The sequence below is a fragment of the Hippocampus bargibanti genome, linkage group LG02 (assembly GCF_051943395.1).
Source record: "Hippocampus bargibanti isolate YZ-2025 linkage group LG02, ASM5194339v1, whole genome shotgun sequence".
Classification (NCBI taxonomy): Eukaryota; Metazoa; Chordata; class Actinopteri; order Syngnathiformes; family Syngnathidae; genus Hippocampus; species Hippocampus bargibanti.
Genome location: NC_142735.1, coordinates 24418132 through 24440726, shown reverse-complemented (window position 1 = coordinate 24440726; position 22595 = coordinate 24418132). Strand labels below are relative to the sequence as shown.

At 43.8% G+C, this 22595-nt stretch overlaps 1 protein-coding gene across 1 annotated transcript in view; it reads right to left on the bottom strand.

Moving 5' to 3' along the window:
- The window catches only part of adamtsl3 (ADAMTS like 3), a 67691-nt gene that overhangs the window by 5234 nt on the left and 39862 nt on the right, over positions 1 to 22595 (bottom strand). The window contains exons 5-21 of the mRNA XM_088990378.1: positions 21175 to 21411; positions 20901 to 21027; positions 20729 to 20803; positions 19271 to 19428; positions 19083 to 19194; positions 16922 to 17060; positions 16800 to 16850; positions 16502 to 16706; positions 13800 to 13947; positions 10962 to 11046; positions 3739 to 4052; positions 3539 to 3671; positions 2588 to 2798; positions 2263 to 2442; positions 1228 to 1381; positions 287 to 1154; positions 79 to 206 (exon numbers count right to left, since the gene is read on the bottom strand). Coding sequence (XP_088846504.1) covers positions 79 to 206; positions 287 to 1154; positions 1228 to 1381; positions 2263 to 2442; positions 2588 to 2798; positions 3539 to 3671; positions 3739 to 4052; positions 10962 to 11046; positions 13800 to 13947; positions 16502 to 16706; positions 16800 to 16850; positions 16922 to 17060; positions 19083 to 19194; positions 19271 to 19428; positions 20729 to 20803; positions 20901 to 21027; positions 21175 to 21411 — 3325 coding nt within the window. The remainder of the gene's footprint in view (positions 1 to 78; positions 207 to 286; positions 1155 to 1227; positions 1382 to 2262; positions 2443 to 2587; positions 2799 to 3538; positions 3672 to 3738; positions 4053 to 10961; positions 11047 to 13799; positions 13948 to 16501; positions 16707 to 16799; positions 16851 to 16921; positions 17061 to 19082; positions 19195 to 19270; positions 19429 to 20728; positions 20804 to 20900; positions 21028 to 21174; positions 21412 to 22595) is intronic.

Below are 22595 nucleotides of genomic sequence, written 5' to 3'. Positions count from 1 at the left end.
GAGGAAATCATAACTACAATGTGGCCCGCTTCAAAAAATGAGTTTGACACCCTTGTAATAGAGGGATATGGATTTCACCTTTAATCTGCAACCAAGACGAGCGTGCCGAAGATCCCAATCGGTTCCGGGCAGTGCAGGTGTATAGACCCTCATCTGCTTGGTTTGGAGACCAAATCTTCAGCGAGCCGTCTGGCAACAGGTCCATCCTGACGGTTCAAAAGACAATGTCTGTTGCGTTAAATCTTAATCTCACCTGCAGTTTTGTTCATGAGTTGTCTGGTCGTACTTGCTATCGTGGCGCAACAGTTTTCCATTTTTGGTCCAGGATAAAGATGGTTCCGGGTAACCGAGCGCCTCACATTTGATTTCCAAACTTGCATAGGGCTTGCGTAGCAAAATTGCCGCCCCGACATTGACAGTCACATCAGAAGATGACGCCGTTCCGACTTCCTCGGTGGTCTGGATAATCACTGGGGCTCTGTCCCTATTCGAGTGGCTTTTGGGTTTACGAACAAGAGGACCCCACATGGAAGGTAAATCAATTTCCGGAGAGTGTGAAGCTGAGCGATTGGTTTGGTCTTGGGAAAGGGACAGCTCGCTGAGTATCCGATCAATCACTCGCTCGCCTTGTTTACCTCGGAGGTTGTCAAGCTCATCCAACCGCTGACTGTCAAGAATGAGTACATTGGGGATGTCCCCCCCGTCTCCGAAGGTGCTCTTAGTTTTCTCCACCTTGAGTTGGAGCAACATCTTGACCACATATTCGGTATTCGGCGAGATGGAGAGCTCCCGAACCCTCGCCGCCTCGGGTCCGTGTAACTTTTGCTTGGAGCCAATGATCTGTAGGACTAGATGCTCTTTGACTTGCCCTGCGACGCAGGCGTACGTCCCGGCATCAGACGGGCGAACCTGTTGGAACTGGACGAATCCCAGTGGTGTCACAAAGAGGTGTGGGAGACTCATTAAAGGCTTCCCTTCTTTCAACCATTTGATATCTGCCTTCCGGATGTGGCGGGTGGGACAGTGAAGGATCATAGATGTCCAAGGAAGCAGATAAGCAGTTCCACCGACCACCAAGTGGACTTTTTTGCTCTTCCTCCACTGAAAATACACATTCCTCTGAGCCAGAATGGTCGGTTCAGGTTTCTGTGAATCTGTGACAAAAGACGCAGTGCTTCGGTTATTTTTTTCCAATCTAGCGCTCAAAACGAGAAGATGGTCTCTTACGTTTGCAGAGCTGAAGAGAGCACGGTCGGATCTTTGTGGGACGCGCCAGAGAGGAGCAGTTTTTTGGATCTACGGTGTGATATTGCCCGTCTTGCCCTTGTTTCCTGCAGATCGCCTCAAGTCTTTGCATACCATTTCCGCAGGTCACTGAACACTGCACGTGAACACCACACACACACAAACACATCACAAAGAAATTGTCATACCTTGAAGGGGGACAATGGCTCAGAACCATGAAAGGTACCAGATACCACATTTTCTGCACCATAAGGCGCACCCCATTATAAGGTGCACCTTCAATAAATGGCATATTTAAAAAACATTTTCCATATATAGGGCACACCGTTAACTAATGACTTTTTTAAAAACCATCTCCATATAATAATAATAATAATAATAATACATTTAATTTATAAGCACTTTTCAAAACTCACAAGGTCACTTTGCAGTCACAGAGTAAGTTTTTCTGTATTCTGTCAGGCGCATCGTCATTGACTGACATAAAAAAAAATCCATATACAGTATAAGGTGCACCTTCAAAAAATATATTTTAAACATATTTTAAATCTTTTCCACATATAAGGTGCATAGGATTGTAAGGCGCACCTTCAATGAATGACATTTTAAACCCCTTTTCCACATATAAGGTGCATCGCATTATAAGGCGCACCTTCAAAGAATTACATATTTGATAACTTCTTTCAGTATATAAGACGCACCGCTTTATAGGCCGGACCTTCAACAAATGACATTTTAAAACCTTTTCCATAGACAGTATAAGGCGCATTACATTTTAAGGTGATACAGCATACCACGCATAACTTCTACAGGGCGAAAATAGAGTGAGCGGCTGCTTACCGTAGTTGCGAGACTTGTTGCGACTCCTTATATAAGGCGCACCAGATTATAAACCAAACGGTCAGCTTTTGAAAACAAATTGAAGGCAAATTGAAGGGTCTTAGGTGCGCTTTATAGTGTGGAAAATACGGTATTATCGTCAAGGTACATTTGTGCGATCCACTGCATCAATCCTACCTGGGACCAGCTGGTGACCCAAAGAGGTGTGCATTGCTGCTCTGTGCTACACAGTCGCTGGTTTGCCGGAACCTCGGTAGGACAAAATGAGTCTGGCATTTCGAGGACGCTGCCGTCGGACAAACGCTGTTTGCACAGGACCCGTCTCGTCTCAACGCCATTTCTACAGCAACCTGAGCACTAAAATCAGAGACATCCACAATAAATAAACAAACAAACCAACAAATAAATAAATAAATAAATAAATAAATAAATAAATAACACGAGGATGTCGGAAATCATCTTACGCTCATGACAGCTCAGAGTGATTCAATCGTCTTTTTACCTGTCCCCATTCCTGCGTCTCCCACATGGGAGGGCAGTCAAAGCGATTGCAGGCCTGGATGGGGTTTGGTTTTGGTTCGTGGCATTTTCCATCTGGCAAAGGCTCAGTTCTGTTGCTGTCCGGAGATGGCAAGCGAATGCATGCAACGTTGCGGGACATCAGGCCAACGCCACAGGAAGCTGAGCATTGGCTCCACCCTCCCGTTTCCCACCTGTAAATATCATTATTACTTATCACTGCGCCGAACCGCAGTTTGGCTCGCTCTGATGAACATGTGCTTTTTTACAACCTGGAAAGTGGATAAACTGGAGCGCTTTTGATTTTCTCACCCGCACGCTGAGAGTGTGATGAACTAATTCCTCACCCTCTTCATGAATCGAGGCTACTTTAAACATTTTCATTTCCAAATGGTTCATATTTATTCCAAGGCCCTGAGGAGAATCGGGAATGTAGCGTGTTTCAGGCGTTCGTTTTTAACGTTGTGACTGTTTCTCCTCACAGGGGGCGGGATACGATCCAAAGACTGCCGCTTCATGTGGGAGCGTGAGGAGGCCTTGGAGAGAGAGCCAAAAGCCAAAGGAAACACGTCCAACTCGCCGTTTGTTGTGCCTGAAAATAAGACTCAAGGCCTGGAAAAACAGGCTTCCAACCTCCGCGTTTGGTGACGAGAGGGGTGCGGTCGAGCGTGACAGCGCGAGAAGCGTTAAATCCAAATGTGTGCCGTCAGTGGTCCGTAGTCATTTAAATTCAATTGTTATTTCCTGTTCGCTGGTGATACAGCCAGCGATCCGTCTTCATCTAGTTGGGAAATAATGTCACGGATATACAATGGGATATATTTAAGAGTGAGACGTTTTCATGGGAGACTAAACCGAGTCGCAGGAGCCTCCAAACAAGCCGTCATTGCACCTCCACGCAAATTGATCCAAGTTATTGATTTCAAGCCGTTACCTGGGGGGACAAGGTTGCGTTTTACAGTCCTGGAGAAGCGGCGGGGGCCTTCCAGCGCTCGTGCAAAAATTCTGGTTTGCTGACGTTTCCCTGGTCTGCTTGTTCAGGCAGATGATTACAGCCTCCTGCACACCTGAGATTTCCAACGAGTGAGGTTTATGAGCAGTGCATAGTAGACGAGCACTGGGAAAGTTCCCCACCTCCTCCGCAACTCTTGGAACACTCGGTGAAGCCGTCATACTCCCATTCATGCAGCTCTTCTCGTTGATGGGTCTCTTTGTCTTCTTCTTGCTCCTCATCCTCCTCCACATCTTGGTCATTGTTGCCCGATGGCTTCTTGCAAGGAGTTTGGTAGCAGGCCTGACTCGCCGCAGGTTTGACGCCATTGCACTCATCATCGGGGAGGTCGGCGACGGTCTGAGAGAACGAGAGCAACACCCGGCACTTGACTGTGCGCCGCTGAGTTCCGGCGCCACACGTTCTACTGCAGGGCTGCCAAGCACCTGGGATAAAGCTGGTAATAGGAAACAAGCAAACTTGTTAGTATATAACAAAAGTGTCCAATACAACACCTGTCAGCGGTGTTTTCATCTTTTTTTAGGCCCTACATATATATCCCTACTGTCCAGTCATGGCGGTGACGGACTTTACTATGATAGGTCCCTGCTCTCAGGTTGGGGGGAGCAGAGGACCACTCCCTGCCACTCCACTGATTGTTCCTATTGTCTCACTAACGACTGGCCTGAATGCCCCACTTCCACTGGTATCACCTCATCAGTATTCCTAATCCTATTTTGCCTAAGTAGGCTGTTGTACGAATGATCCAAATTGAACCTCACCCCACCATATCGGTTTAAAGAAGGATTCAGCTGTTTTATGAAAATTGCTTCTTTTACTCCCCTTTCAAACCACCTATGTTCTTTTGCTAAGATTTTAACCTCATTGTCGTCAAATGAGTGGTTGCTAGCTTTTAGGTGCATATGTACTGCGAATTGAGGACCACTAGTATTATCCCTGCGATGTTGATAGTTTTTTTTTGAGAATTTGTTTAGTCTCCCCAATGTACTGCTCTTTACAATTTTCATTCTTACAATGTATTGAATGAACTACATTACTTTGTTTTTCATTTGGCAGCCTATCTCAATACCAAATATTGAGACTTAACATGTATAAGCTATACTGTATCTAGCTAGCAAGCTAACTACCTTTCTAGCTATACTGAATCTAGCTAGCTATCTTGGATAAGAAGCGCAACGTCTGACACCTTCAAAGAAGTACAGATGACGGCTGAAGAAACCTTTTCATCGTTTGGTTGGAAGACTCCAAAGACAATAAATTGTAAGGTGAAACAAAAGAAAATGTAAAAAACAAAATACATGTTATACTAATTGAATGTATAAATAAACAATGAAAGCATTTTTGTGTTTTATTTACTTCTAATTTACACTTTTGTAATGCATACATTATTTTAACACACACCACTGTCGCTAGTACGAACGTCTCCCGATTTCTGAAACTTAACATCTATGATAGCTATATAGCTAGCTAGCTAGCTAAATACTGTACATATAACTATATAGCTTGATAGTGAGATAGCGAGCTAGATAGATATCAGGCATTCCAATAGTTTTACGGAAAGGTAAATCACCTAGAAAAAAGTGTTCGCCAGTCGCGGCAGTCGTTCACTACGCTGATGTTTCCTTTGGACATTTTCAAAGGATTGTCAAAAGCAGATAAAAGCAATCATTCTTGGATTGAAACGCCGGGCAAAAACCACTTCTGAGAGAGAATAATAATAATAATAATAATAATAATACATTTAATTTCAAGCAATTTGAACTAAAGAGGGAATAAAACGACGAGGACGTAGTTAAAAGTTAAATGACCATTATTTTTATTCATCTCTATTCCCCGACCATGCACACACGCGCGCGCGCACACACACACACACACACACACACACACACACACACACACACACACACACACACACACACACGCACGCATGCACGTGCGCACACGCACACGGCAATTCTGAGGTATCACTGTACAAGTAGTTAGCTTTTATTTCCTTTTGATTTAATTTTAAAAATACCTTCCTTTACATGATGTCACATCCTATTCCGTCACATTGCAGGTGTTGGGGTAATTCGCTATACATGTCCCTCTTATAAATGCTCTCCCAGCGGTCTTTCGCGCTCTTCCTCCTTCCTCTTTCCTCTTTTCTTTCTGTCCCTTCTCGGCCGGCCCCACGATGCCCCTGCTGTCTACAAGATTAAACTAACTTATCCTGTTCAACACCTGGCTTCCTGCTGATTTAACCATCCTTTGCTATCAACACCCTGAGAAGCCATGAACCAGGAACGAATGATCACTTTCAACCCAGTAGCAGGAGTTTGTGAAAAACTACAAAGAGTCCTTTGGCAACACAAAATTCCTACTTATTTCAAACCGATAAACACTTGAAGGCAAAAATTAGTGCATCCAAAAGATAGGCTGCCAAATGAAAAACAAATTAATGTAGTTTATTCAATATATTGTAAGAATGAAAATTGTAAAGAGCAGTACATTGGGGACACTAAACAAATTCTCCAAAAAAAGTCTTTATCAACATCGCAGGGATAATATTTGTGGGCCTCAATCAGCAGTACATATGCACCTAAAAGCTAGCAACCACTCATTTGACGACAATGAGGTTTAAATCTTAGCGAAAGAACATAGATCGTTCATAACACAACAAAATCCTTCACTAAACCGATATGGTGGGGTGAGGATCAATTTAGATTGTTCGTACAACAGCCTGCTTAGGCAACATTGGATTAGTAATACTGATGAGGTGATACCGGAGGAAGTGGGGCAATCAGGCCAGTCGTTAGTCAATACAATAGGAACAATCAGTGGAGCTGCATGGAGTAGTCCTCTGCTCCTCCCCAAACTGAGAGCAGGGACCTATCATAGCAGAGTCCATGTCTGGACAGTAGAGATATATACATAGGGCCTAAACTACCAGTAAGACTTTAGTTTGCTGACAAAGTTTCTTGGATGAGAAGCGAAACGTCCGACACCTTCAAAGAAGTACAGATGACGGCTTAAGAAACCTTTTCATCCAAGGTCAACTAGTTTTATGGTTACAAATGATGCTAATTATTTATTGTTTATTTTTTCATTTGCGGAGCGGTAGAATTCCAGAATTCCACTTTTCCACTTTGACATGATCTTTTGACTTGAGTTAATATATTGAGTCCACCTTCAGGACTGCCAAAATTGGCTTTATAAAGTGATTAATCAAACAGCTGTGACGCATTACGATGGCCTGTCCGAGGATAAACCCTTCCTTCCTGGTAAAAAAAAAAATAACGGATGAGGAAGAAGAAACACTTGGAGCTCTTCCGTGCCCAACAAGGTTGGGTGAGAGGTCCTTTCAACAGCTCAAGTGAAATCCTGGTATTTTCTTTTCTTTTCTTTTTAGCCACACGATTCATGTCAATCCAACATCCTGAGGAATGCGCATAAAAATCACATCTTAAAACAAGACATCAAGGAAAAGATTTTTGATTTAAATCATATTGTGTTCAAGGTCGTCGGTGATGACCCACTGATGTTTCAACGGTAAAATGAGCTGCTGTTCATTAGCAGATGATGGATGAATATGTCTGCCTTGGTTGAATCATCTCCCCGCAGGACTTCAACTACAATCGTGCTCTTCTCCTTCGCAAGGGCGCAAAGTGTTTGAACGTGAACAAATAAAAGACATCCACCAAAAGATGTTTGTGAATTATGGTGATGTCTTCCGCGAGCAGATGTTTGCAATATCCGCCAAAGCCCCTTCCTAATCTCATCAATTACATTTCCGACAGTGGAAATATTTCATTCAGTGGTGGGTTTCATTTTTTTTCTGTTTTGTTTTTATGAGGGTTGCGGGGGTAAATCCAACACAAGGCTAGTCTTTGTAATTTTGTCCCATATGGTTGGCAGATACGTTATTAGTGTTGGCTCGTGAACCAAGCTCTATTACATGCATGTATTTGCAAACGCGAGGGGAAAAAGACGCTCTTCACTTTCGTCCTTCATCGCGGCTTTCTCATCGGGGATGAGTCAAAGCTGCAGATGTTTCAGACTAGCGAACGTACTCGCTAATGCAAGTCATGCGACGCACCGGGCCGCACTCCAAATGTCTTTGAGGACAGCCTTTATTACTCAATTGATACACAAGAACCCCCCCCCAAAAAAAAAAAAAAAAAAAAAATCTGCAACATGTGCGGATGTGCCGAAGCTACACCGGGTGTCTGTGACATCGAAGGCGGACTTGCTCCAACTCACCCACCCCATCTTTCGTTTAAGTTCCCTTTTGTTACCTTAGCTCACCCCATCCATCACATTTACGAGCGAGATCGGACAATGCAGGTGATGAGAAAAGGAAGTGTGAAACATCAATCTTGGGATAAGGCGAACACTAAACACAACATGCACGTAAATCCCTCCCGATAGATTTCAACTGTAAATTGAGGTTGTCCACGGCACTCCCTTTACTCTGAGAGACAACACGCGTGACGTATTCGAAGCCCGGCGCCCAACAGCCTATGCGGTGTTTTAACAGGTGTGGACAACAGGTGCACGGTGGAAACCACACAACCGTCGGAAGCCGTAAACGCCGTCAATATGGCTTTCGCCGTCATGCTAACTCACCCCGGCTCTTCGGTCACAGCGCTCTCCTCGTCCAGGGCGACAGCCTGCTTATGCCACAGAGGTTTGGCCTCTACAGGGAGTGTGTCTGAAGCACAAGAGGAGGGTGGAGAAAGTCAGGCGAAGAGTGGAAAACTTTCCCCCGGCTGGATTCCAAACTCACCGATGGCCTTGTAGCAGGGCACCGTCGCCAGGCATTCCTCCTTGATGTGGGGCTTGGTGGTGGGGTTGCATCCTCCCGCATGAAGCCCCCTGTGATCAATGCAAAGCACCACCCTGTAGCGCAGACCTTGACCGCACGTCACGGTGCACTGAAAGCGGCGTGAAGGGATACAGGAGAGTTAATATCTCTCGCTTTGCATCGAGCCAAAGATAAATAAATCTGTGTTAGTTGGCCAGTAGTTATGCTTTTCTGATTGACTAAATGTCTTGGCCTTTGACTCGGAGGGTTGGAAGAGGAGATGCTCCAAAATCCCCCACTGCTTTCTGAACTTTGTGTGTCTCCAGCCAAACCAAGCATTTAAACTTAGGCACGTTCCGGGAAGTATCTGCAAGGTAAACCGCATCCAACTTTTTTGCCTCACTGTGTGTTTATGTGGCTGCCATCGAAGATTTAAAGGACAACCGACAACATTTTTTTGTTTCCTATCTGACATCAGAAAAACGCTTTGTAGCATCTAAAATACCCAAAACGTGCAGGCTGATATTTTTAGTAAAATGCAAAACACCAATAAAAATGAGTTAAAGTGTCTCAAAACGACTTCAAAATTAAATTGAGAGTTTCAGAAGATCCCGGCCCCTTGTTCGTGACGTCACGCCAGGACGTCTTCACCTTGCTCTAGAATCAAAACAATGGCTTCAGATTCGGAGAAGATGCTTTCTTGTTCCTCATCCAGTTATGATTATAATTGAAATAGTTCTGAAGAGGAAAGCTTAAATGTTTGCAATCGATTAAAGAAGTACTGTACTTGAGTATCAATTCGAGCCATCAGGACTCCAATGTAGCGGCCCAGAAAATGCACAAGATGGCGCCCAAGCTCTGTTGGAAATGGGCTGATTTGTCTGCTGGGAATTTGTGTCAACTAGAATCAAATAGTAGTCTTGGTGCAACACACAACAATTCACCATCGCGTTATTTGTGTGTTTTCCTTCTAATTTCGCCATCAACACGGATCAACATGAAGTTTTCAGACCAAACAAAGTACCCAAAATGCATTGTGTGTCGCTTTCTCGGTCAGGGGCGTTCCAGACATGACGTCACGTCAGGCATCGTCATCAACTCGAAAACAAGACTTCCTGAGTATTCAGTGCGAGTCTTAAAATGTAAAATATAGCTATATGCCGTGGAATCTCTGTAAAATATGTTCAGTATAAGTCATTTGAAGTGATTTTACAAATTATGGACACAACTTGTCCGGAGGCGTCGGTTGTCCTTTAAGATTCATGACGACTGACTAATATTTCATCTTCCCTGTTCCAAATCTGAGCTGGTGGTCAGCATTTACATTTCTTGTGTGAAAGTAAAAAAAAAGCATCATAAGGCTTTACAGGTGAATTTTTGGTTCAAACGTAAACAACATTTTGAATGTACTGTATTTTCTGGTGTATAAGGCGAGCCCAGAAGCCACCATTTTCTTCAAAAGATGACCCAGCGCCTTATATGCAGGTATACCTTATATGTGAGGTAATATTGAGCCGTAACACGTCTCGCAGCTACTGTCAGCAGCGACCAACTCCAATCCCCCCACCATAGAAGTCGTGCTTAACTCCAGCCTCTACAGTAGCACTTTATAATGTGGTGTGCCTTATATTTGGAAAACTTGTATCTATTTCTATATTATATTTGGAACACTTATTTCATTTATTGAAGGTGCGCCTTATACTCTGATGCGCCTTATATATGGAAAACGTTTGAAAAGACATCATTCATTGGGGGTGCGCCTTAGAGGCCAGAAGATACTGTACAAATGAGAAAAGAGTGTCAGGTCCTTGGAAATTTTCATTGATTTAAGAGCCGTGTGAGTTTTGCTCTTCAGTAAAGCTCACAAAAACTTGCTTTAAAAAAAAGTAGCGTTGAACTGCTAATAAAAGATACTTACCACATTTTCCGGTGTAAGGCGGACCAGAGTAAAAGACGCATCCCCAAGGAATGGTGCATTTTCAAACTTTTTCCATATATTAGGCGCACCGGACTATAAGGCGCACCTTGAATGAATTAGAAAAGTTTTCCAACTGTAATATATAATATTACTCAATTGATACACAAGAACCCCCCCCCCAAAAAAAAAAAAAAAAAAAAATCTGCAACATGTGCGGATGTGCCGAAGCTACACCGGGTGTCTGTGACATCGAAGGCGGACTTGCTCCAACTCACCCACCCCATCTTTCGTTTAAGTTCCCTTTTGTTACCTTAGCTCACCCCATCCATCACATTTACGAGCGAGATCGGACAATGCAGGTGATGAGAAAAGGAAGTGTGAAACATCAATCTTGGGATAAGGCGAACACTAAACACAACATGCACGTAAATCCCTCCCGATAGATTTCAACTGTAAATTGAGGTTGTCCACGGCACTCCCTTTACTCTGAGAGACAACACGCGTGACGTATTCGAAGCCCGGCGCCCAACAGCCTATGCGGTGTTTTAACAGGTGTGGACAACAGGTGCACGGTGGAAACCACACAACCGTCGGAAGCCGTAAACGCCGTCAATATGGCTTTCGCCGTCATGCTAACTCACCCCGGCTCTTCGGTCACAGCGCTCTCCTCGTCCAGGGCGACAGCCTGCTTATGCCACAGAGGTTTGGCCTCTACAGGGAGTGTGTCTGAAGCACAAGAGGAGGGTGGAGAAAGTCAGGCGAAGAGTGGAAAACTTTCCCCCGGCTGGATTCCAAACTCACCGATGGCCTTGTAGCAGGGCACCGTCGCCAGGCATTCCTCCTTGATGTGGGGCTTGGTGGTGGGGTTGCATCCTCCCGCATGAAGCCCCCTGTGATCAATGCAAAGCACCACCCTGTAGCGCAGACCTTGACCGCACGTCACGGTGCACTGAAAGCGGCGTGAAGGGATACAGGAGAGTTAATATCTCTCGCTTTGCATCGAGCCAAAGATAAATAAATCTGTGTTAGTTGGCCAGTAGTTATGCTTTTCTGATTGACTAAATGTCTTGGCCTTTGACTCGGAGGGGGGGGGGGGGGGTTTTTTTTTTTTTTTTTTAAACTTAGGCACGTTCCGGGAAAAAAAAAAAAAAAAAAAAAAAAAAAAAAAAAAAAAAAAAAAAAAAAAAAAAAAAAAAAAAAAAAAAAAAAAAAAAAAAAAAAAAAAAAAAAAAAAAAAAAAAAGATGGCGCCCAAGCTCTGTTGGAAATGGGCTGATTTGTCTGCTGGGAATTTGTGTCAACTAGAATCAAATAGTAGTCTTGGTGCAACACACAACAATTCACCATCGCGTTATTTGTGTGTTTTCCTTCTAATTTCGCCATCAACACGGATCAACATGAAGTTTTCAGACCAAACAAAGTACCCAAAATGCATTGTGTGTCGCTTTCTCGGTCAGGGGCGTTCCAGACATGACGTCACGTCAGGCATCGTCATCAACTCGAAAACAAGACTTCCTGAGTATTCAGTGCGAGTCTTAAAATGTAAAATATAGCTATATGCCGTGGAATCTCTGTAAAATATGTTCAGTATAAGTCATTTGAAGTGATTTTACAAATTATGGACACAACTTGTCCGGAGGCGTCGGTTGTCCTTTAAGATTCATGACGACTGACTAATATTTCATCTTCCCTGTTCCAAATCTGAGCTGGTGGTCAGCATTTACATTTCTTGTGTGAAAGTAAAAAAAAAGCATCATAAGGCTTTACAGGTGAATTTTTGGTTCAAACGTAAACAACATTTTGAATGTACTGTATTTTCTGGTGTATAAGGCGAGCCCAGAAGCCACCATTTTCTTCAAAAGATGACCCAGCGCCTTATATGCAGGTATACCTTATATGTGAGGTAATATTGAGCCGTAACACGTCTCGCAGCTACTGTCAGCAGCGACCAACTCCAATCCCCCCACCATAGAAGTCGTGCTTAACTCCAGCCTCTACAGTAGCACTTTATAATGTGGTGTGCCTTATATTTGGAAAACTTGTATCTATTTCTATATTATATTTGGAACACTTATTTCATTTATTGAAGGTGCGCCTTATACTCTGATGCGCCTTATATATGGAAAACGTTTGAAAAGACATCATTCATTGGGGGTGCGCCTTAGAGGCCAGAAGATACTGTACAAATGAGAAAAGAGTGTCAGGTCCTTGGAAATTTTCATTGATTTAAGAGCCGTGTGAGTTTTGCTCTTCAGTAAAGCTCACAAAAACTTGCTTTAAAAAAAAGTAGCGTTGAACTGCTAATAAAAGATACTTACCACATTTTCCGGTGTAAGGCGGACCAGAGTAAAAGACGCATCCCCAAGGAATGGTGCATTTTCAAACTTTTTCCATATATTAGGCGCACCGGACTATAAGGCGCACCTTGAATGAATTAGAAAAGTTTTCCAACTGTAATATATAAATATATAAGTTAATATACAGTAAAGTCTCGTTATATCGATATTCAAGGGAGTCCGAAAAAATATCGATATAACCGGGACTATCGATATATCCGATATCGATATAACGAGACTTTACTGTATATATAAGTATATAAGTATATACATTTTCTAAATATAAGGCACACCACATTATAAGGCGCTTCACATGCATGTATTTGCAAACGCGAGGGGAAAAAGACGCTCTTCACTTTCGTCCTTCATCGCGGCTTTCTCATCGGGGATGAGTCAAAGCTGCAGATGTTTCAGACTAGCGAACGTACTCGCTAATGCAAGTCATGCGACGCACCGGGCCGCACTCCAAATGTCTTTGAGGACAGCCTTTATTACTCAATTGATACGCAAGAACCCCCCCCCAAAAAAAAAAAAAAAAAAAAAATCTGCAACATGTGCGGATGTGCCGAAGCTACACCGGGTGTCTGTGACATCGAAGGCGGACTTGCTCCAACTCACCCACCCCATCTTTCGTTTAAGTTCCCTTTTGTTACCTTAGCTCACCCCATCCATCACATTTACGAGCGAGATCGGACAATGCAGGTGATGAGAAAAGGAAGTGTGAAACATCAATCTTGGGATAAGGCGAACACTAAACACAACATGCACGTAAATCCCTCCCGATAGATTTCAACTGTAAATTGAGGTTGTCCACGGCACTCCCTTTACTCTGAGAGACAACACGCGTGACGTATTCGAAGCCCGGCGCCCAACAGCCTATGCGGTGTTTTAACAGGTGTGGACAACAGGTGCACGGTGGAAACCACACAACCGTCGGAAGCCGTAAACGCCGTCAATATGGCTTTCGCCGTCATGCTAACTCACCCCGGCTCTTTGGTCACAGCGCTCTCCTCGTCCAGGGCGACAGCCTGCTTATGCCACAGAGGTTTGGCCTCTACAGGGAGTGTGTCTGAAGCACAAGAGGAGGGTGGAGAAAGTCAGGCGAAGAGTGGAAAACTTTCCCCCGGCTGGATTCCAAACTCACCGATGGCCTTGTAGCAGGGCACCGTCGCCAGGCATTCCTCCTTGATGTGGGGCTTGGTGGTGGGGTTGCATCCTCCCGCATGAAGCCCCCTGTGATCAATGCAAAGCACCACCCTGTAGCGCAGACCTTGACCGCACGTCACGGTGCACTGAAAGCGGCGTGAAGGGATACAGGAGAGTTAATATCTCTCGCTTTGCATTGAGCCAAAGATAAATAAATCTGTGTTAGTTGGCCAGTAGTTATGCTTTTCTGATTGACTAAATGTCTTGGCCTTTGACTCGGAGGGTTGGAAGAGGAGATGCTCCAAAATCCCCCACTGCTTTCTGAACTTTGTGTGTCTCCAGCCAAACCAAGCATTTAAACTTAGGCACGTTCCGGGAAGTATCTGCAAGGTAAACCGCATCCAACTTTTTTGCCTCACTGTGTGTTTATGTGGCTGCCATCAAAGATTTAAAGGACAACCGACAACATTTTTTTGTTTCCTATCTGACATCAGAAAAACGCTTTGTAGCATCTAAAATACCCAAAACGTGCAGGCTGATATTTTTAGTAAAATGCAAAACACCAATAAAAATGAGTTAAAGTGTCTCAAAACGACTTCAAAATTAAATTGAGAGTTTCAGAAGATCCCGGCCCCTTGTTCGTGACGTCACGCCAGGACGTCTTCACCTTGCTCTAGAATCAAAACAATGGCTTCAGATTCGGAGAAGATGCTTTCTTGTTCCTCATCCAGTTATGATTATAATTGAAATAGTTCTGAAGAGGAAAGCTTAAATGTTTGCAATCGATTAAAGAAGTACTGTACTTGAGTATCAATTCGAGCCATCAGGACTCCAATGTAGCGGCCCAGAAAATGCACAAGATGGCGCCCAAGCTCTGTTGGAAATGGGCTGATTTGTCTGCTGGGAATTTGTGTCAACTAGAATCAAATAGTAGTCTTGGTGCAACACACAACAATTCACCATCGCGTTATTTGTGTGTTTTCCTTCTAATTTCGCCATCAACACGGATCAACATGAAGTTTTCAGACCAAACAAAGTACCCAAAATGCATTGTGTGTCGCTTTCTCGGTCAGGGGCGTTCCAGACATGACGTCACGTCAGGCATCGTCATCAACTCGAAAACAAGACTTCCTGAGTATTCAGTGCGAGTCTTAAAATGTAAAATATAGCTATATGCCGTGGAATCTCTGTAAAATATGTTCAGTATAAGTCATTTGAAGTGATTTTACAAATTATGGACACAACTTGTCCGGAGGCGTCGGTTGTCCTTTAAGATTCATGACGACTGACTAATATTTCATCTTCCCTGTTCCAAATCTGAGCTGGTGGTCAGCATTTACATTTCTTGTGTGAAAGTAAAAAAAAAGCATCATAAGGCTTTACAGGTGAATTTTTGGTTCAAACGTAAACAACATTTTGAATGTACTGTATTTTCTGGTGTATAAGGCGAGCCCAGAAGCCACCATTTTCTTCAAAAGATGACCCAGCGCCTTATATGCAGGTATACCTTATATGTGAGGTAATATTGAGCCGTAACACGTCTCGCAGCTACTGTCAGCAGCGACCAACTCCAATCCCCCCACCATAGAAGTCGTGCTTAACTCCAGCCTCTACAGTAGCACTTTATAATGTGGTGTGCCTTATATTTGGAAAACTTGTATCTATTTCTATATTATATTTGGAACACTTATTTCATTTATTGAAGGTGCGCCTTATACTCTGATGCGCCTTATATATGGAAAACGTTTGAAAAGACATCATTCATTGGGGGTGCGCCTTAGAGGCCAGAAGATACTGTACAAATGAGAAAAGAGTGTCAGGTCCTTGGAAATTTTCATTGATTTAAGAGCCGTGTGAGTTTTGCTCTTCAGTAAAGCTCACAAAAACTTGCTTTAAAAAAAAGTAGCGTTGAACTGCTAATAAAAGATACTTACCACATTTTCCGGTGTAAGGCGGACCAGAGTAAAAGACGCATCCCCAAGGAATGGTGCATTTTCAAACTTTTTCCATATATTAGGCGCACCGGACTATAAGGCGCACCTTGAATGAATTAGAAAAGTTTTCCAACTGTAATATATAAATATATAAGTTAATATACAGTAAAGTCTCGTTATATCGATATTCAAGGGAGTCCGAAAAAATATCGATATAACCGGGACTATCGATATATCCGATATCGATATAACGAGACTTTACTGTATATATAAGTATATAAGTATATACATTTTCTAAATATAAGGCACACCACATTATAAGGCGCTTCAGGAGAGGCTGGAGTTACGCACAACTTCTATGGTGGGGGGAAATGGAGTCAGTGGCTGCTGATAGTAGTTGCGAGACCTATTGTGGCTGAATATTACTTCACATACAAGGCGCACCTGCGTATAAGGCGTCGGGGCATTTCTTGAAGAAAATCAAGGTTTTTGGGTGTGCCTTATACATCGGAAAATACAGTAAGTTAACTTGTCGTAGTCCAAATAGTTGATGGGTAGCATAACTAGGCTAAAGAAAATGAGAAATATACAATTCTCATTTGAGTTCACCTCATGATCGAATAGTAGACGTGTTTATCATGCTTCACATTTCACACAAATATTGTTAAGTACACAAGGGCTCAGAGTCAAACATACAACCATCGCCCCAACTGAGCCGTGCCGCCCCAAAATCACGTGAGTGTAATTGTTCCTGAACTCAACGTACAGGTGACCACTCTTGGGCCATCCAGGTGGGGCAGTCGAAGGTGTTGCATGGCTGCAAGATGACCATTTTTGGGGCATAAAGACATTTCCACTCATCCGTTGCCCTGACCGTCCCCTCCATGTCTTCCTCCACGCAGGAGACCGAGCGACTCTGGATGCCGCCGCCGCAGGAAGTGGAGCAGGCAGTCCAAGGGCCGCTCTCCCACCTTGCAAGACAACAAGGTCAAATGATTGAAATGCATATGCATGGACTGTACCTGTTCTTTTGTGTTCTTTTGGCAAAAGTCAACAGGACATACCGAGGGAGGGGATGGTAGAGGTCATACGGCATGATCTGCTTGTAGCCGTCACTAAACAATAAAAGGATGATTAGTTGCGTTGACATCATGTGACTTCTAAAGTACAAATTGGGAATTGTAACCTGGCCAGGCAGGGCTCCATGTTGCACTCCTGCAGTTTGGGTTTGGGCTTGCTGTTCTCTGGGTAATAATGGCAGTATTGGTCAACCACCACTCGGCCGCTACGGAGATCGTAGCATTCTGCCGACGTCAGCTGGTACCCTGGGCCGGCCAAAGAAAGCAGGCTTGACCTTTTCACCTTGATATCACACATCCAGGTGGTAAAGGTTGGAGTTTTTCCTCTCATGGCACTGCTCGTCAACAAACCCTTACAAGTCATTTGACCCAAAAACTGCATGAGCTAAAACCATGGTTTGGATGTGTGTGGTGGCAAATGAAAACATGTGATTTACATTGCAAAATATGAAAATAAAAATCCATATAGTGTACATGGTCAACCTGATCGTTGAAGGACGGAATAATGAATGGAATGGAATGGATTGCATTCGATTGGATTTGCCTTTATTAATCTCGCAGTGGAGAAATTTACATTTAACAGCAGCAAAGTGCTGAAAAGTGCTACCCCTCACACTATCCAACTGCCTGGTGTCAACCGTTGAGACCTTCAAGTTCCTGGGAATCACAGTCTCCCAGGACATGAAGTGGGAGGTCAACACCAACTCTATCCTGTAAAAAGGCCCAACAGAGAATGTACTTCCTGAGGCTGCTAAAGAAGCATGGCCTGCCACAGGAGGTGCTGCAACATTTCTACACGGCTGTCATCGAATCCATCCTGTGTTCTTCCATCACCGTTTGGTTCGGGGCCGCCACAAAAATGGACAAAATCCGACTTCAACGGACAGTTAGGACGGCGGAAAAAATCATTGGCACCGCCCTACCCACTCTCGAGGACTTGCACACTGCAAGAATCCAAACAAGGGCGCGGAAAATCCTACTGGACCCTCCGCACCCTGCCCACCACCTTTTCCAGCTACTCCCCTCAGGCAGGCGCTACCGATCCATGCGCACCAAATCCAGCAGACATTTAAACAGCTTCTTCCCCCAAGCCATTAACTCTTTGAACTCTTCAACAGTAGCCAAAATGGAACTGCATAGTGCCACTTAGCAGTTTTTTTGACGACGATACTAGTGCAGCGTGTTCTACCGGAAACAAATTCCTTGTGTGTTCTACATACTTGGCAATAAAGATGATTCTGATTCTGATTCTGATTCTGAAATGAATGAAAGTAGAAAAACAAAATACATGAGCTGCTGGAAAGGCAGCCACTCGTGCGGCGGCGTCTTGAAATCAAAAGAACAAAAAAACTAAATAACAAATAATATGACAGCACAAAGACACAGAGTCATTAATTCTTAAGCACTATCTGTAGCCTCTTTGTTACATGAAGCAGTTCTAGATGAAAGCAGAGAGGATCAAAGCGATAGTGTACAACTAGCATCCATCCCTTTTCTGATCCACTTTCGGGTCGCGGGGGTTGCTGGAGCTTGTTTAGCCGTCTTTGGGCAGTAGTTCAGGGGACGCCCTGAACCGGTTACCAGTCAATCGCAGGGCACACAGAGACGAACAGGCACCCGTGCTCACACCCACAACATGTTCAGTTGACTTGTCATGCATTGTTTTTGAAAAGTGGGATGAAAACGGAGTAAGTGTAAAAAAAATCAACACAAGCATGGGGTGAAGATACAAACTCTACATTGGAAGGCCAGAGCCGGAATTGAACCCTGAATCTCTTCACAGCCCAAAAACAGCTGGGATTGGCTCCAGCAACCCCAGTCAACCTTGTGATGGATAAAATGGATCGATGGATAAATGGATAGAAACTGAAAAAAAAATCTCCAGGATATCAACAACCTAATGAAACCCATCAATCCATCCATTTTCCGTACCGCTTATTCCTCATTAGGGTCGCAATTTGGAGTGTTCAATCAGCCTTCCATGCATGTTTTTGGAATGTGGGAGGAAACCGGAGGACCTGGAGAAAACCCACGTGGGCCCAGGGTGCACATGCAAACTCCACACAGGGAGGCCGGCCGGACCGGGTCTTGAACTCACGACCTGCATGCACTGTGAAGCCGGCATGCTAACCATTCGACTACCGGGCCGCCCCGAATGAAACCTTTTGGAGTATATCTAGCGGGACCACCTCATATGTTTTTTTTCTCATTTTCTCACCTCCTACAACCGATTGTTTACAAACAGAAAACAGTTCACAGCCCACTTACCGCCGCCACAAGTGACAGAGCAAGGGAAGAAGTCCGTTTCCCTCCAGCGGTGGACGATGGGCTGGTAGAATATATATTGGATGATGCTATCCGGTCCACCAGCAAATCGGACCTGAGAATTTTTGAGAGATTCTATAAATGTCGATATCTCCACATTTAAAGCACCTGAAATGACCCTGAGGGCTTACTTGGATGGTGAAATCGGCACCGAGTGGCCCGGGAATTCGCAGGACTTCCTTATCTGACAGTTTCTGGTAGTCCAGGGTGGTGTTTTCCAGTTGGTACTGCCCTGATTGATCCAATTCGCATTGGCCTTTGGCACCTTGCAGAGTCTTACTCTCCACATCTGATGAAGCGAATGAACACGTGCGCACACATGGAAGAGGTGGAAGAGAATAACTTTTCGGACTCGTACTACGATCGTCACAGTTTTGGATTCCGCTAACATTTTGCATCCTTGGCAGGTTGCCCCCATTTCGCGAGCCAACCGTGACCATACTTTAAACAAACAGACAGCAAACATTCTTGAAAGTTTGGAGAGAAAGTCGCTCCTTTTGACATGTTGCCGCTTAAGCTCTAACAGGAGTTGACCTCGCTTCAACCCTAACCCAAGACGGCCATATGGATTTCCAACAAGGACATTAAGGGCAACGAAAACATGGGGGAGCGCAGGAATGAGCGGTAACCAACAACAGTCAACATCTGTCCACACATGCTTTCGATTTACGTGCCAAATAGGAGAATGAAAAAGCGCTTCATTCAGAAAAAAGTGGGTTTGGGAAAGCTAACTTGAAAAGAAAACATACAGTAGGTTAAACGTATGATTAGCAAGTGATTTAATTTGTCTGCTGATGACATTGGTTGATGGAGGCATCTGCTTGGTTCCAACGGCTCCGTTTCTGGCAATAGCTGAACATGCAGTTGAGGAAAAAAATTGTGTGTTGAGGCATTTGAAGCGATCAAGCACAAGTACAGTGGTACCTCATCCTACAAAATTCATTTGCTGTGCAATAAATTTCTTAGTTAGAAACGTTTGTAAGCCAATACGCGTTTTCCATGTAAATGTCCTAATTTGTTCCAAACCCCGCACAAAAATTCAGACATAAATGTTTCTTAACTATAAAAATACATCCAAATATGTAACAAATACATAATACAATGACATTATTACTTGGTCAACTTTTGACAATCCTTCGAAAAGGTCCAAGGCAAATATCAGCATAGTGAGCAATCGCACGACTGGTTTTCTGGGTATTTCACATTTACGTAAAACTTTCAGAATGCCTAATTGCCTGATGGAAGCATAAGGAGGATGTTGCTTTGATCTAACTACTTACACAACTATATATACACGGATGTGGTCCCCTTAAGCAATGGGATGCCAGGATTATGCTCGCTAAGAGCCAATGGCAGAGCAGCTATTGGTATGTCGGGTTCAGGTAACTTGGAATTGCGATTAGCAGGCCATACTCCAATTTTACCTTTCGTATTTTGTGATTCATTTTGTAATGAGAGGCAAGATTTTCCTCTCCAGACATTTCGTAACTTAAAGATTGCGCATGAAAAGATGTTCACAAGTAGAGGTATTCCTGTTCAATATTTGGTAGATGTGGATGGAAGAGCACCCAGGACCTACCAGGACTTACACAAGTGATCCGGGCCTTTCAGAATAAGACGCACATGTCGACTTTGGAAGGGGATGACGACAGCAGTGTCTTCCGCTTCAAGAGGGAAAAAGGGGGTGGAGGACAAGATGTATTTTAATTTCATATATTCAACCCGTACATTAACAAAAACAGATCTTGGCATTGGACATACTTTTTCCTGAGCCGTGCTGAGATTTGTAGTGCCCTCGCACCAGCCTGCACGAGGATCCGTCACCGCCGCAGACGCCACAGTTGTCCTCCTTGACTGCGCTCCCCAACTCATGATCGCAGCCGACGATCTAGGACACAACGATGCCGGGCGGCCTTAAGATATTTCAGCTGTGATGGGACATTGTGATTTGCTGTGATCGCTTGTAGTCGTGATCATTTGACACTTCAACATAGTTTCAAGATCATGGCTGTAATATTGTAGTGTTGTGTCCCACCTGGCACATGCCACTGATGCACATGTCTAGGGACTCCGTGTAGCAACGTGTCCCATCTAGAACCTTGGGGGCCAGCTCCATCAGCAGCCCGGATTCCTTTGCTTTGCATTTGAGGGCACACGGGTTTTCCGGGTCGTTGTATACAGGCAGCCACTCGTGGAACTGGCCCTGGTAGCGGACGTCGGCGTGGGCGGAACACTGCTGAGCCCGGAAGTCTCCGGAATCCACGGGGCAGTCCTGGACGTAAGAGCATGTCAACGTGCAAGGTTAGTATCCCGCTGTCTCGCTAACTCTCTCTCTATTTCTGTCTCTCTTTCTTTCTGTCTCTCTTTCTACTGTATCACTATATTAATTATATATATATATATATATATATATATATATATATATATATATATATATATATATATATATATATATATATATATATATATATATATATTCTACTGTATCACTATATTAATTATATATATATATATATATATATATATATATATATCATCTCATTTTCCGTACCGCTTATTCCTCATTAGGGTCGCGGGGGTTGCTGCAGCCTATCTCAGCTGTCTTCGGGCACGAGGCGGGGGACACCCTGAATTGGTTGCCAGCCAATCGCAGGGCACACAAAGATGTACAACAGTCACTCTCACACTCACACCTAGGGACAATTTGGAGTAGTCAATCTGCCTGCCATGCATGTTTTTGGAATGTGGGAGGAAACCGGAGTACCCGGAGAAAACCCACGCAGGTCCGGGGAGAACATGCAAACTCCACACAGGGAGGCCGGACCGGGACGCGAACCGGCGACCTCTGCACTGTGAAGCCGGTGTGCTAACCACTTGACTACCGGGCCGCCTATATATATATATATATATATATATATATATATATATATATATATATATATATATATATATATATATATATATATATATATATATATATATATATATATATATATATATATATATATATATATATATATATATGGTGGTTGACTTTGCTAAGAGAATGGAAATGGCTATTTTGAATACTTTCTTTCAGAAGAGACAGGAACATAGGGTGACCTATAAGAGTGGAGGCAGAAGTACACAGGTCGACTACATTTTGTGTCAACGGCGCCATCTAAAGGAAATCAGTGACTGCAAAGTAGTGGTTGGTGAGAGTGTAGCCAGACAGCATAGTTTGGTGGTGTGTAGGATGACACTGGCAGTGAGGAAGATGAAGAAACCAAAGGCTGAAGTGAGGAGAAAATGGTGGAAGTTGAAAAAGGAAGAGTGTTGCATGACATTTAGGAAGGAGGTAAGACAAGCACTGGGTGGGCAAGAGGTCCTTCCAGATGACTGGCAAACTACAGCGAACATAATCAGAGACACATGTCGGAAAGTACTTGGTGTATCGAGTGGAAGAAAGGTAGATAA